We start from the raw sequence: 16,060 nt of genomic DNA, 5'->3' as shown, positions 1-16,060 counted from the left end.
TATTGCAATTAATTATGAGATTAGTTCTTGAAATGTAAAATTGAGTTTATCCTGTCTTCGCAGCTTTATATGAAAGTACATATTTTGCTTGGATTAAAACTGAGCTGGTTTCCTGCAGAATTGAGCTAATATTCTTTGAAGTATTGCTTAAAAATGGCATATGCTGTTGAAGCTTTTCATCTTGTATTCATCAGCACATTTGCAAGAATGCCACTGTAAAGGGGAGCAATATTTTATATTGAGAAAAGTGTGCTGCTGACAAGATGTGAATGAGAGTATAAAATGTTGTTTCCATTACATTAGCATTCTTAGAAATATTCTTTTGAGTGCAGACAAAAACACTGTGATAAATGTCTTATTTTCACCAATGCTCAAGTTCTGTGCACAAAACAAATCCTCTTTAAATTACAAGTACTAATAATGCGCAACTGAAGGTCAGTTTTTAAAATCCAGAAGTTCTGATGACGTGGCATGCATTGTGTTATTATTATAAATATAGAGAAGTTTAATTTCTCCAGCTTTCATTATTAACAGTTTGTAATTGTTTCTCATTTATTTATTTTCCATGTATATTAAGGACATTTAACTTGCCTTTCTAGAGGAAATAGGAAGAGAATCAGAGACATTTTTTAATGTTTTGAGCTTCTGGTATTCTTTCTCCAGATGTAATGCTTCGCTACCCTTGCATTTTGTGAATAACATGGAGATTTGTTTTCTTAGCCAGACTAGCATTTGTAGTCCATCCCTAATTGCCCATGGGCATATGGTGGTAAACTGTCCTCCTAACAACTACAGTCCATGTGGTGCACTCCTATAGTGTTGTTAATCTAGGATTTTCATGATTTGAACCATTTATGATGAAGAAATGACAATATATTTACAAGTCTGAATGGTTTATAACTTGAAGGGGAACTTGCAAATGATGGTGTTCCCATACCTCTGATGGTCTTGTCCACCTTGGCATTAGATGTCATTGGTTTCAGGAAGTGTTGTTGAAAAATCCATGGTGAGTTGTTGCAGTACATCTGTAGGCTGTACACATTTATGCCATTGTATGCCAGTGGCCGAAGAAGTGAATGTTTAAGTTGGTGGGAGAGGTGTTAATCTCACATTTGTCCTGGACGGTGTTAACTTATTGAATCTTGTTAGATGTGCTGTTTCTCAATGATAGAAAGACTTTTGGAAGTTAGGAGGTGCAACAGAGTTTCTAGCCTCTGACTTGCTGTTGTGTCCATAATAATGATATAATTGGCCTAGTTAAGGTTTTGGTCATGATGAACCCCCAGGATGGTGATGGTCGAGAAATTCAATAAAATCAGTACTATTAAATGCCAAGATGAAGTTGTTAGACTTCCACTGTTGTAGATGATCTTTATTGTCTAGAACTTAACTGCTCTATGGTGAATATATTTTTCTTTCTGGAGTCTTATTTCATTTTCTTTATCGAACACATTGCAAGTTCTGTTCTATTATTAGCTGTAACACCAGTTGTTACCTGGGTATTATATTGGCATCATATATGTTATCACATACAAACTTTAATATACCTATAACACCACATATTTTCTTCCTTTCTATTGAAACAGTGTTCTGCTTAAACTGAAACTTGGCCTCAGGCTAGGTTTGTCCTAACTTCAAATTCAGTAAATCCTGTTGGAAAACCTTGCCATCCACTACCAATGGTGGTGATTTATCCAAAGGCTTATCATCAAACATAATTTGAAAGCATGTGGGTCTTCTCTCAGCCTCGTAATATTCGCTGTGGAGGAAACTGCGGAAACAATGCCAATTCTCAGAGGCAGAAAGCTTCATTTGAGCACCTCATGTAAACCAGGAATATTAATCTTTTGAATCAGATTCCAGAAACTAACACTAAAAAGAATCACACCCACCCATCTCAGAGAACACTGTATAATATAGAACTACTAGAAAATAAGGCATGAAATCTGAATAAATATAACATTTAGGTTCTGTATGGGTTTCATCTTATTCAGTAAGGATTAGAGCATCGATCTTTATCTATGAACTGGTTACTTTCTAACAGAAGGTGTCATCTTTAATGCCAAAGTGATGCTAAAGCATCAGTCTTTCAGCCTTAAAATTTCAGACACTGTCTATGAATCCTTCCAAATCTTAATCAGCTTCCACTCAAGTGATAAGTACATAGAGCATAATGCACACCTGTTGTTCATTTGTTACCTATTTTTCCAAATATATCCTTGATTCAATTTCTTTGACTTTCTTTGCCTAAGGTTTAACTACATATTTAATCTTGCCCTGTATCTATACTGCCTTGAATGCTTGATGTGGCTTATCTGAAGTTGAGTTTTAGCATCAGGAACTGGAAAGTTTCATTGAACCAAATTCAGGATTTAAGCTTACATCGATGTTAAAGTGATCATATGGGATGATCTTAATACGTGTATTAAACATTTTGCTTTACCGTGGCTGCACTCAAAATAAGTTGCATGATATAGTATGGACATTACACGATCTTCTATTCACCTAACGGAAACCGTTCCAAGCAGATTCAGGGATGTTCTCTACCAAATTAGTGATTTTATTTCTACTCCCAATATTTGCCACTTTCCTTCCATTTTCTAGCCTGAGCACAGCACTGATCAAATAACATAATAAGTACTTAATGTAGTTTTGTTTCAGCACTGATGATTTTGGAAAAGTTTTTTAAAAAAGAACTTTTTTAAAAAAGAATGAATTGTTGAAGTTTCATGTTTCCACAAGCACTGTAGCTTGAGGAATAGAAGTACTGCTGTTGCCCAATATGAAAAATAAGATGAGGATAGATGTGAGCTAATGAACAAATGAGTTGTGAAACTTGTGGAAGGGGGAGAGAATATGTGGTTGTTCACTTGCTTGCCAAGCTGGCTGGTTATTGTACAGACATTTCCTCACCATGCTGGGTAACATCATTGCGGACTCCGATGAAGCAATGGTGTTCCCCTCCGCTTGATGTTTATATGATCCAGTCTGTTAAGTTGGGTTGTGTCGTTTCAGGTTCTGTTCTGCATGAGTTTGTATATGTGGGGTCTAATTCTACGTGTTAGTTGGTTGCATTTTGTGTTGAAAACCCTACCCCTTGGACTTCCTGTGCACGCCTGTGGTTGGCTTGAGCTAAGATCGTCATGTTGCACTAGTTAAATTGATGGCCTTCATTGTCCGAGTGCACTGAGATAAGGGAAAGTTTGTCATGTCATTTTGCTGCTCCTGGTGTTCAACTATCTTGTTGGCCAGCTTCCTTCCGGTCTGGCTGATGTAATATTTGTGGCAGTCATTGCAAAGTATTTTGTAAACTACGTTAGTCTTGCATGTCATGCATATGGGGCCTTTGGTCCTTGTGAGTGTTTGTCGAAGTGTGGCTGTGGGTTTGTCTGCTACCAAAGTTCCTAGTGGTCACAGGAGTTTTGTCAGTTCTGAAATGTTCTTATAGTAGGGTAGTGTGGCTAGTGTATTGGGGTGCACTGTGTCCATTTGGTGTTGTCTATCTAGTAGGCACCGATGGATGAAATTGTTTTGCTAACAATGGATATCCCAACGCAGGTGCCCACTAGATGGACACAGTACACTGCAATACACTGACCATGCTACCCTGTATTAAGAACATATCAGAACTGACAATGAGACTGCTGCGATCACTAGGAATCGTGATAGTACGCAAACTCACAGCCACGCTACGACAAATACTCACAAGAACCAAAGACCATATACTCATGACATGCAGGACCAGTGAAGTTTACAAAAAACCATACAATGACTGCAATAAACATTACGTTGGTCAGACTGGAAGGAAACTGGCCATCAGGATGTACGAACACCAACTAGTAGAAAAACGACTCAACAAACTTTTCCTCAGCTCAGTGCACTCGGACAATGAGGCCATCAATTTAATTGGGTTAACGTGACCATCTTAGCTCAATGCAACCACAGACATGCACAGGAATTCCTAGAGGCCTGATTTTTCAACCCAGAATGGAATCAACAAACATTTGGAATGAGACCCCATATATAAACTCATGCAGAACAGAACCGGAAAAATCACAACCCAACTTAACAGACTGGATCACATAAATATCAGCGGAGTAGACCAACATCGCTTCATCAGAGACTGCACTGATGATATTGTCTAGCATGTTGACAAAACATCTGTACGATAATCAACCAGCTCAGTGAGCAAGCCAACAGCCTCATCCACAACCCAAGCTATAAATCTTTGCAAGAATATTAAACAACTTGAATGTATTGTAATGGCAACAGTTTAGAATAAAAACTTCCATTCAGAGAATGCTTTTGATAGACATTTTGTATTCATTAGTAAAAATTTTGTGATGTGCTCACTGATTAAAAGCTGGACTCTCACACCTCAAACTTTATTGCCTGGCAGTAATAATGGAAGCGATTGGATCTCTGAAATTCAAGAGAACTGGCACAGATGCAAAATTGACTTCAAGCAGAAATGGGTTTGCATTATACATTGATATTTGGCCTCCGAAAAATATCAGCTATGCATTACAGCAATTGCTAAAGGCATATTTTAAATCATGGACTGTGCATCTCTGTTTATTTTTGTATTTCAAGAATAAATAAATAAGAAAGAATCATTAACTATTTCTACCATGTATCTGTAATCAAATGTCTAAACTGGCTTGCTGTGTGTAATTGTATCTCAGTATTATTGACATCTTACTCACATAATGTCTGATGAATAACAAATCTCAAATTTTTTTTAGATGAACTCTCACCTCTTGAGGAACAAAATAGAGAACAAACCTTAGCAAGTTTGGAAAGATTTATCCGTAAAGAATTTGATGGTAATTTCTATAACTTGCTATAAGCATCACACTTCATCTTATTTATTAAGGCACTACCTTTGGCACCCAGTCTCAGCCACAGTCTTAGAAGTATGTATAATCAGCTAGTTTTATCCAAAAACTTATTGCAAGGGCATCTGTAACTATATCATTGTGAATTTTTACACGTGGAGGTGGAGGTGCTAAAGCTTTGAAGTAAGCAGTGGTGTACTATGATAAAGAACTGCTGGATGGACCAAATAATTATCTTCATCTTTAACATCTGACATTCTATACCAAGTATAAAATTATAATCAACAGATTTAGGACAGATAGCAGGAGAAACAATTTTAAGTAAGATTTATTTGGTTATGGAATGCATGAGGATTGAGAGAGATGATGCAAACATTTAATATTAGCTTAAATAGTTGGTTGAAGTAGAAGAAAGTAAAAGGATAGGAATATGAAGTCTAATGTGACCAGACAGTTGTTACGGAAGATAATTATTTTAATCAAAAAACTGTGGAAAATAACAAGGGTGACGCAGTGGTTTGGTTGTTAGAACCGCTGCGTCATAGCGCCAGCCAGGGAGCCGGGTTCAGCTCTAGCCTTGGGTGACTGTGTGGAGTTTGCACATTCTCCTTGTGTCTGTGTGGGTTTCCTCTGGGTGCTCCAGTTTCCTCCCACAGTCCAAAGATGTGCGGGTCAGGTGGATTGGCCATGCTAAATTGCCCATAGTGTCCAGTGATGTGTTAGTTAAATGGGTTAGCAAAGGGAAATGCAGAATTACAGGGATTGGACGGGGTCTGCAAGGGATGCTCTTTGAAGACTCAGTGTGGATGTGTTGGGCTGAAAGCCTGTTTCCATGCTATAGGAATTATGTGATGATAACGGAACTAAAGGCTGATAAGTCCCAATACCTAATGGGTTGCCTTCTACTATTACAAGACACATAGCTACAGAAATTGATAGTGGATGCACTGGTAGTAATCTTCCAACAATCACTAGATTCTGAAAAAGTCCCAGAAGTTTGGAAAATGTCAATTAAACACGCTTATTGAAAGAGGAAGTGAGACAAAACAGGTAACTATAGCCCAGTTAGCTTATCATCCGTCATTGGGAAAATGTAAAGAGTCAATAAGAATGAGTATAGGAGCAGAGTATTTAGAAAAATCAAGCAGATTCAACATGATTTCATGTAGGGGAAATCACATCTGACAAATATATTTTAATTCTTTGAGGAGGCAACAAGCAGGATAGATAAAGGTAAACCAATAGATGTAATACATTTGGATTTCCAAAAAAATCATGCGATAGAATACTGTATGTAAGATTACTTAATAAGACAAGAGCCCATAGTATTCGGAAAAGCTTATTAGCATGAACAGAGAATTGGCTAGCTCATAGAAGAAAGAGAATTGGGATAAAGAGGGTATTCTCAGAATAAGTCTATAGCCAGATTAAGTGAGTAGCAAAAATTTGGTAGGTGGGACACAATGTGGGGAAATGTGAGGTTCAGTCTTTGGTGGGAAAATTAGGAGGACTGAATATTACTTCATTGTGGATAAATTGCAGAATGCTGCAGCGTAGGGTTATTTGGGAGTTCTTGTGTATGAATCACAAAAAGCCAGCGTCCACGTTCACCGGGTAAAAGGCGAGGCAAATGAAATGTCGTCCTTTATTTCAAGGGGAATGGGGTATAAAAATAGGGAGATCTTGGTATAGCTATGCAAGATACTGGTCAGGCCACACCTGAAATAATGTGAACTGTGAACTGAAAGATTTATTGATAATGGAGGCGGTCCAGAGAAGGTTCATCAGGTCGATTCTGAGTATGCAGGGATCTTCTTATCTCAAAGTAAGAGATCAGTTATTTAGGAAAGTGGTGGGAAGGAACTTCTTCTCTGTGTTGTGTGTAATCAAGGCAGAGATAGACAGGTTTTTAATTATAAGTGAACCAAGTGTTATGGAGATACGGTAGGCAGGTGGCGTTGAGGATTATCAGATCAGCCATGATCTCATTTGCCTACTTGTGCTTTTACATCTTATGGAAGATGAACACCAATAAATTGGTTGAACTGAATGATTTATTTTTATGTTCTTACTTCCATTCTGTCTGCACCTTTCCACAGTGTTATAGTGACCTTTGGCTATATTTTCATTTTTCCTACCACTGTTCACCTTCCACTCCATATGTTTCTGATCTCTTCATTTATATTTTACTCATTTCATTGTAACTGCCTCACACACTGCCTCCTTCCATATTCTTTGTTTCTCTTCCCCTTCCTTTCCCCAAACCCTGCATCTGCCCCATTGTGTTCCTCTACTTGGATTCTCTTTTGGCTCTCATGTCTCCCGTCTTTGCCTTTATTCTCCCCCATTTCATTTCTCCCACTCCTTTTTCCTGCTGTCTTAGACCCCCTCTCATTTTAAGGTGTATTAAAATTTATAAGCCTGGTTTCTACCAGGGGAAATTCAAAAGAAGGAGTTTAGAGAAGATTTAAGGAAGAATCTTCTCGGTTTCGGGTATCTGCAGCTCACTGTCTGAAAGGATGATGGAGGCGGGAACCATCACAACATGGAAGAGTCACAAAATGATTTCTTAATGTGCCACAGCATACAAGACTAGGAGTCAAGTGATGGAAAATGGGACCAGTTACATAGATGGGTACTTGATCATCATGGACACGATGGGTCGAAGGGCCTCTTTCTGTACTGTAAAACTCTATAATCATGACTATGGATATGTTGGTTGTAATTTTCCAAAATTTACCGGAGGTTGGAACATAACAATTATAACTCCTTAATTCAAGCTAGGGTGGTAGAAAACAGGAAACTGTAGGCCTATTATTTTGACATTTTTCTTGGGGAAAGCAGCAGCATTGATAATTAAGAAAGGTAGAGCTGTGTATTTGGAAAAGCTTAAGGTAATCAGGAGAGTCAGCATGGTTTTGAGGAAGGGCAATTACGTTTAACCTATTTTTTGGAATTCTCTGAACATTCTGTGGGTGAAGGAGAGCCACTGTCGACATTATGTATTTGGATTTCCAGAAGGCATGTGACAGTATCCCCCAACTGAAAATCAAAACCATCCCCAAGCCTGCAACAAACTGTTCAAACAACAAACATAAAATCCAACTACAATAACATCATGACGTCCAAGATGGCAGTGACGGGGTCGGCAGTGTTTGGCTCATGTGGTGGATTCTGCTGCATCCACCCAGCTTCATGATTGTCTTTGCAACTTGGGCGCATCATTTTCCATTTGGTTGCCCTAGAGCCACATTGTGATGTCCGTCTGCAGGAAGCCAAGGCCTCTTATATCTCCATCCCTGTTCCACCTCAGGTGGTGACTTCAGAAGATGTGTCAGGAGGCCAGGACATCAGCCACCTCACAGCCAGGGCATTTAAGTCGATGCCCAGCACTGGAGGAGGTGCGGGACAGCGGACTGTGACCGTCTCCAGCTCAGAGGCGGCTGACACAGAAGTGATGGTGGCAGAAAAGGAACTCATTGCCAGGTTTCTCTTGCTTCACTTGTCAAGATCTATTAATAATATTTCCCAGCGATATAATTTGCTGGAAGTGATGCCATGGTTATCTGAAGCAATAGTTAGACCTTATTTTAGAGTACTGCCATCATTTCTGGACACCATGCATCAAGAAGAATATTTTGGTGTTTGAGAAAGTGCAGAACATGTTCACCGATAAATACTGTGACTAAAAGATTAAATTTGCAGTTAACAAGAATTAAGCTTGTATTACCTTGTTGCAGAATGCACTGGGCCAGAAGTCCTTGTTTGAATTCACTCTTGCTGCAAAGATGTGTCATAACATGTCTGAATAGGTTTATTAAAGTATAGAGAATGAACTAATTCAGGGGTTTAGAAAGATTAAAAATATCAACAAGTTAAGATCAACAAGATCATCTTTGTGTTGAACCTCAGGAGCTGGGAGAGATATTATGTGAAAATTTTGTGTCAGTTTTTACTGTGGAGAAAGAAATGGAAGCCCGAGAACTCAGGGAAATAAATATTGGTGTTCTGAAAACAATTCATATCAAAGAAGTGCTCGAGGTCTTAGAAAACATGAAGTTAACTAAATTTCCAGGACCTGTTCAAGTATATCCAAGGACATTGTCGAAAGTTAGGGAAGAAGTTGCAGGGTCCCTAACAGAAATATTTGTATCATATATAAACACGAGTGAAGTACCGGAGGACTGGATAGAGGCGAATGTTATGTCTTTAATTAAGGAAGACTGTAATGAGAAGCCTGGGAACTATGGACCTGTGAGTCTGACATTGGTGTTGGGTAAATTGTTGGAGGTCATTCTGAAAAATAGGACTTCTATGCATTTATAGAGGCAAGGATTGATTAGGACTAGTCAGCATGGTTTTGTGCTGGGAAAATCATGTCTTACAAGCTTGAATTTTTCAGTGAAGTAACCAAAAAGATTGATGTGGGCAAAGCAGTAGACATTGTTTACTTGGACTTCTGTAAAGTATTTGACAAGGTTCCACATGGTAGACTAATTAGTAAGTTAGATCATATGGGATTCAGGGTGAGCTTGCCAATTGGGTACAAAACAGGCTTTATGGTAGGCAACAGAGGGTGGTGGTCGAGGTTTGATTTTTGGACTGGAACCCTGTGACCAGCGGTGTTCCGTAGGGATTGGTACTGGGTCTACTTTTGTTTGTCATTCATATGAATGATTTGAATGAGAATATAAGAGGAATGGTTAGTAAATTTGCAAATGACACCAAAGTGGGTGACATAATGGATCGTGAAGAAAGTTATTTAAGATTACAAAAAGATCTTGGTCAATGGGCTGAGGAGTGGCAGATGGAGTTTAATTTCGATAAATGTGAGGTATTTCAGCTTGCTGATACAAACAAGTACAGTTAACAGTAAGACCCTGGGTTGTGTTGTAGAACCGAAATGCTAGCAGTTCAGGTGCACAATTCTTCGAAATTTGTATCCCTACCAGGATTTTGTCAGGAATGGAGAGTTTGAGATGTGAAATAGACAGAAAAGCCTGGGACTTTTGTGATTGGAACTTCGGAGGTTGCAGGGTTATTCAGGTATATAAAATCATGAGGGGCACAGGTTAGGGGACAACAAGAGTTTTTTTCTTAGGGTGGAGGCATATTTTTAAGGTGAGAGGAGAAAGATTTAAAAAAGACGCAAGGGGCAACTTCTTTACACAGAATGGTTCATGTGTGGAATGAACTGCCGTAGAAAGTGGTGGATACAGTTACAACATTTAAAAGTCATTGGATAAGTTGACAATTAGAAAAGGTTTGGAGGGATATGGGCAAAGCGCAGGCAGGTGGGACTGGTTTAGCCTGGAAACATGGTTAGTATGGACTGTTTGGACTGAAGGATCTATTTCCATTTGTGTGACTCAATGACTCTAAGTGGAGAGAGACTATTTCTGCTGTTGGAGAGGTTCAGAACAGGGATGCACAGGCTTAAAACTAGAACTAGAATGGTGAATGGATGTCAGAAGAAGCTTTTTTCACACAAAAGACAATGAGAACTTGCAACTCTTCCCCCTGTCTCCTTCCCCCTTCTCTCCCAACCCCCAAGAAAGAACTATTGAAGCTGAGTTAATTGCAAATTGTGAAATAGGTTGTTGGGTTTTTCTGTCCTTTTCTATCTCTGTTCCCTATCCTGTGTCTCCTTATGTCTTGCTTGTTCTTTCCTTTCTCCCCGTCCTCTTTATCTCCAGCCAATTTGCTTCTTCAACCCCTCTGTCTACTTCCTTTACATAACTGTTTGATAACGCAAATATCTGGTATCCCTGATATTCATACATAATCTTTTTTGAGACAGACAAGGCCAGACTGTGTTTGTTTGGATCATCTAAAAATGGTTTTGGGTTTCGTGATAGCGATCTGGATATATGCATGACTTTGGAAGGCCATGAGACTGCAGAGGTGAGTTTTCGTTTCGAAGTGAACAATCAATTGAAATTTGAAATGGAGGGAAGTGACCAGTTTGGACTGTCTTTTCCTGAAAGGGAACAGGGCTTTCAGGGAAAACAAAGAGTGGGAGTCCCCATGAAACCAGAATATGAAACAATTCATGAATTAAGTCAGATCTCCTAATTTCCCTCTTGACCTTGGAAATGAGCTTTAGTTTAAAATCAATATCTAAAGTTATAAAAAAGGGTGATAATGGGAACTACAGATGCTGGAGAATCCAAGATAACAAAGTGTGGAGCTGGATGAACACAGCAGGCCAAGCAGCATCTCAGGAGCACAAAAGCTGACGTTTCGGGCCTAGACCCTTCATCAGAGAGGAAGGCTCTCTGATGAAGGGTCTAGGCCCGAAACATCAGCTTTTGTGCTCCTCAGATGATGCTTGATCTGCTGTGTTCATCCAGCTCCACACTTTGTTATCTTATAAAAAAGGGTGATCACTTTTGAGTGTAAGGATAAACAAGCTTTCTAGCTACCATCACAGAAATTAAATAGCTAGTAGAAATAACCAGTGTTTGGAGTGAACAATAACTGAACAGAATTGCTACTCCTTGTGTGGTTTATTTTCCTTATCCCACAAATTGTAATTGTTACCTTATCCTTGCTCACTTTATAAAATAACAGTCTAGCCCTAGCACAGAATTATTGCTCCTATAAAGCAGAATTTTCCAATGGAACTGCTATCAGATTAAAACTAATTGAAATTCGTAATTCCCACTTAATTGGTGAAGAGTTTAATGAATATCATTTAAATAGGGAAATATACCCTATTGAATTGCCCCTTACACCTCTAGTGTTATTGAGTGTTATCTTCCACTTGTTCCTTTAACCTAATGGTTAAAAGCAATTAGGCAATGCTCATTTTGTACAGAACTTTTTTATAGCAGTGCTGCTGAATACTCAGCAGTTCTGAAGTAAATTATACAAAGAATAAATGAGAGACTAAACACAGGCCTATTTCTCTTTATTTTGTTTAGGATTTTATTACAGTTCCCCCTTTAGTTTTTTTCAACTGCTCAATAAGATTGATTTTAGAGTGCTTAAAATACTATAACAAATTGATTCAGTTGCCCATGTACTGATTAAATGGATCATAAACATTTGAATTCAAGATCTATCCAGTGAATGTTAATTCTTACTTGATTATAATGTTAAGAGGACGTTGCCATGTTGGAAATGCTGCTGTGAATCTCCCAAGGAATGGCAATCACTTTGGATTCCGGAATGCAGAACTCAGTCGTAGCACAATAAAGTTGGAGCGGCATTGAAATCTGAAGTGGAACATTGTCTCTGGTGCAGGAACAAGTGAACTTTGTTGGCATGGGAGTTTTAACTCTGCAGCTGATTTAGTTATGAGTCTACCCCTGTGTAAGATATACACCTCTCTGTGAAAAGCTTTAAATAAATCTGTATAACATCCAAAATAATTAAAGGGCAAGCAGTCTAAATATGCATGTTTCTGCCACCTGTTCCCGTTATCATTGGAGCAGTGTAGGCAGGCTAAAACTGGCAATTGGAAGTTTCAACATGTTGCGTGAAGGGGTGGAATCAGATTCAGTTAGTTAAATGTTAAATTTCCCATCATATTGTAAAAACAAATTGGAACCACAGATGTACGAAGGCAGGCTAGAAATATAGGATCTGTACTTTCAGCAAAATAGAGCTGGTCTTGAATGAAATACCAACAATGTTTGTAAACACTGTAGGAAAACATCAGATAATATAAGTCACCTGGACAGAGATGTGGAAATTGTAATATGTATGTTGTAGTGCCTTGTTTAAAGACTAGAGGTTTCTATAACCCACCAGAGTTTAATTTTATGACTTGATGATAAGACTGGCATTCCCTACGTATGCATGAAATAAACCAATTGGGCCCTCATCAGCTTGTCAAGTTGTCCAATAAATCTGTGTATGTACCGCACATATGCTTACGTGGATCTTCTCAGGTTCCCAAGGCATATCAGGAACATTGAGTCAGACGTGTCTCCCCATATCAGAGGATTTGGGTCAGCATTCTCTTTGCTTATCATATCTCTGTCTATCTGCAGACAGTAACAATTCGGAAAGATACTTTTTCAGGAGAGTGATGCAAGTAGTACAATGTCTTGATCTCTACTTTCCAAGCAGTTCTCCCAGTCTCAGTTGTAAATCATTTATTAAACTTAGCCCACCCTGTTGAAAGATTTTGGAATTTTAATAAATTGTTATCAAACAACTCAATAGAGATATGAAAGTGATTTATCCTGCTCATTATTAGAGCATGATAAAGCTGTTGAGCACTTAAATATGTACAAGTGATCCTGTGGTGCAGAGGTAGTTGCCCATTCCTTGGACCAGAAGATTTAGATTGAAGTCCAGCCATCCCTGCACCTGGCTGAATGGATTGATTAAAAATATCTACACTAGTGATCTGCATTTATTGCACCTGTTACTCAAGTTCTGTATTTCAGGGTAAAACAACATAAGGTAATACTGTATTTGCTTCACTCTTTAGTTCTATGAATAAAACATATCAGAGATAATCATGATTAGGAAATTGTGATGTTGAAGTTATAACCACCCTTACAGAAATGGGTAACTTTTAACCAGATTATGATGTGATCTAACAAAAACCTAATTGAGAAATCAGTGCTTGTGAAATGAATTCCCATAATATTTATTATTCCATGAATGATTATGTTACAAGAGATTTTCCACACAATAAAACAAGTGGTGTAATTGAAGTTTCATTATGAAAGTAGTTAATTTTATCTCATCCTTAAGTTTTAATATACTGCATCACCAGATAATGAAACACTCAAACTTGATAATACTAAATTGGCCGAATAGGAAGTAATCATGTTTTTGGATGGGCCTGTTAGTATTGCTTTGGAATACAATGCATTTATTGTAGCTGTCAATGTCAGTGAAATTTTTTGATTTTGCCTAAAATTCAACCGACTTATTGTATATGTATTTAATTTCTTAAAGAAACTCAATTGTAAGGAAATAATTGAAGGTCTGGCAAAAGTCCTCAAGAAGCATCCAGGTAGGTGATTGTTTTCATGAAAATAAACTAAAAGTTTTCAATAAAAATCAACACAATCCTTATTACTGAATCTTTGTTCTTCTACGGCTTGCATTCTGTTTGTATGAATGACTACACTAAAGTTCACTGCTTTTAAGTTTGTATTTTGTATATGGCAAACAAATATGGATCTTTATTTTAACTTAGAAGATCTGGTTTGTATAGATCAATCATTTACATTTCAGAAATCCTAGTAACAGTTTGTTTGGCAATGAATATCTCTTGTTTTGATAGGTTTGAGAAACATCTTGCCCATAACAACAGCTAAAGTGCCTATTGTAAAATTTGAACACAGGCAGAGTGGACTGGAAGGAGATATCAGCTTGTACAACACTTTGGTAAGGAAATCTGGATGTTTTTCTTGCGGATGTAACTGGGTCGATGTTAATAGTAGAAGTATAATTAATTTAAATGATATTAAATGTAGAATTTATTTATCTATTGTAAGGCTAGTATTCAATTTGTGATGTTGCAAGACAACCATTAATAAGTTTACTTTTCACAGGCTCAGCATAACACAAGGATGTTGGCTACATATGCTGCTATTGATCCTAGAGTAAAATATTTGGGGTACACTATGAAGGTGTTTGCTAAGGTAAATTCATAACATTGTTTCTCAGTATTTCGCATGTATTGTATCCATTGCATTTGGTCATGTATTGCTATACTTTGTCAGGTTGTTCAGAATATAAAATAGAAGAGTGATTAGCAGATTAAGCAGTGCATAAACTGTGTATTGAATCAGGGCTTGCACCAATATTACCCTAGAATAAGACTTCCTCATTTTGACCATCTCATTGCAGGGAGACAACAAATGGAAGTTTGGCACCACAAAACATTACAAAATGATGTAGCTCATGTCACTTGCACGCAGTTGAGAACTGGCAAAGCCTAAGGATCCTGATTTGACATTCAGCCATAAGGAATGGGAAAAATCAAGTTGAAATGAGGGAAAATACAAGTTCCCATTTCACGTACTTAATTTCAAGAATCACATTTTAATGTCACAACAAAAATGTTTTTTTAAATATCATGCATCGAACACCATCTAATTCTGTACAAAATCATTGTAAAAGTATGATGTAACTTATCACTGTGCTATTTTTCATGATTCAGCATTGTAATGCGATTCATGAAAAGAAAATTAATTGATTCAAATTCAAATTTTCCATCATATTGTAAAAGCAAATGGGAATCACAGATTAAGTATCGGTAAAATCACATATATAGGGCAGGCTTTTGGAGCAGCTGCACATGTGCACAGCCTAGAAGTGTGGTACTGCTTTGCTTGACCATTATCGGTTATTTCTTTCCACTACAACAGTACAATTATTTGTTTGAAAGGATTGGTTGAAAACGAGTTTGAAGGGCAGCCTCCAGAGTGCTTGCTAGTTTGGTTCTACGCCGAGATCACAAATCACATACTTATACTGTCTACAAATGCTTAATCCCTATTTGTGGTGTAATAGGCAGAACTTTGCTATAATAGGGAAAGTATTTACTCACTGATGCAAATGACAATTACGCTTACATGTACAACTCAGTGGAACAAGCATCATTGGCAACAGAATTAGTAACCAAGGAAAGACATCCAAGGGCCGGTCAGTTGTGGGCAATGTCCCTGTGAACTTAGATTTGAGCCAGAATACAGCATATCCACATTTTCTCAAGTTCTCACCCAGTGGGATAGTTTGCGGCCTTTGAAATAGAAATATCGAAACTAAATGGAACTTCGATGAATCGTGAAGAGTATGTAAGCAGTGTTTGGTTTCAGGATTATTTCTAACTGAAAACATACACTTTTATAGCGTTGTGATATTGGTGATGCCTCAAGAGGAAGCCTGTCTTCATATGCCTATGTCCTCATGGTGCTATACTTTCTACAACAAAGAAAGCCACCAGTTATCCCTGTTCTTCAAGAAGTAAGTATAAATGCCCGAATGAAAATACTTCTGTTAGTGTCTTGCGTGTGCGAAGCGCTGCACTGTAATTGAAGACAAAATGCATATCTGTTGAATGAATATACTCTGTTGAATTATGGCAGTTAAGGGAACGGAAAACATTCAGGTTACATTTCTTTCCAAAGTGCTACAATCAATCCAGCTCTCAATTTTAGCAACAGCATGGAGGCAATGCTAATGTTTCCATCTCTGGTAGATCATTCCAGTGGCCTTAATTATATGGGGCAGTTCCAATCTATCAC

At 37.9% G+C, this 16,060-nt stretch overlaps 1 protein-coding gene across 4 annotated transcripts in view; it reads left to right on the top strand.

Moving 5' to 3' along the window:
• tut4 (terminal uridylyl transferase 4) overlaps nucleotides 1–16,060 on the top strand; it is a 75,663-nt gene that overhangs the window by 40,589 nt on the left and 19,014 nt on the right. For all 4 annotated transcript variants that reach the window (XM_048539095.2, XM_048539094.2, XM_048539096.2 and 1 more), the window contains exons 17-22: nucleotides 4,746–4,826; nucleotides 10,639–10,742; nucleotides 13,761–13,818; nucleotides 14,092–14,195; nucleotides 14,363–14,452; nucleotides 15,666–15,779. In XM_048539095.2, the coding sequence (XP_048395052.1) occupies nucleotides 4,746–4,826; nucleotides 10,639–10,742; nucleotides 13,761–13,818; nucleotides 14,092–14,195; nucleotides 14,363–14,452; nucleotides 15,666–15,779 (551 nt within the window). The remainder of the gene's footprint in view (nucleotides 1–4,745; nucleotides 4,827–10,638; nucleotides 10,743–13,760; nucleotides 13,819–14,091; nucleotides 14,196–14,362; nucleotides 14,453–15,665; nucleotides 15,780–16,060) is intronic.

This window comes from Stegostoma tigrinum, chromosome 8 (genome assembly GCF_030684315.1).
Source record: "Stegostoma tigrinum isolate sSteTig4 chromosome 8, sSteTig4.hap1, whole genome shotgun sequence".
NCBI lineage: Eukaryota > Metazoa > Chordata > Chondrichthyes > Orectolobiformes > Stegostomatidae > Stegostoma > Stegostoma tigrinum.
The sequence above is the reverse complement of the archived record's forward strand: the minus strand, read 5'-3'. Positions and strand labels throughout refer to the sequence as shown.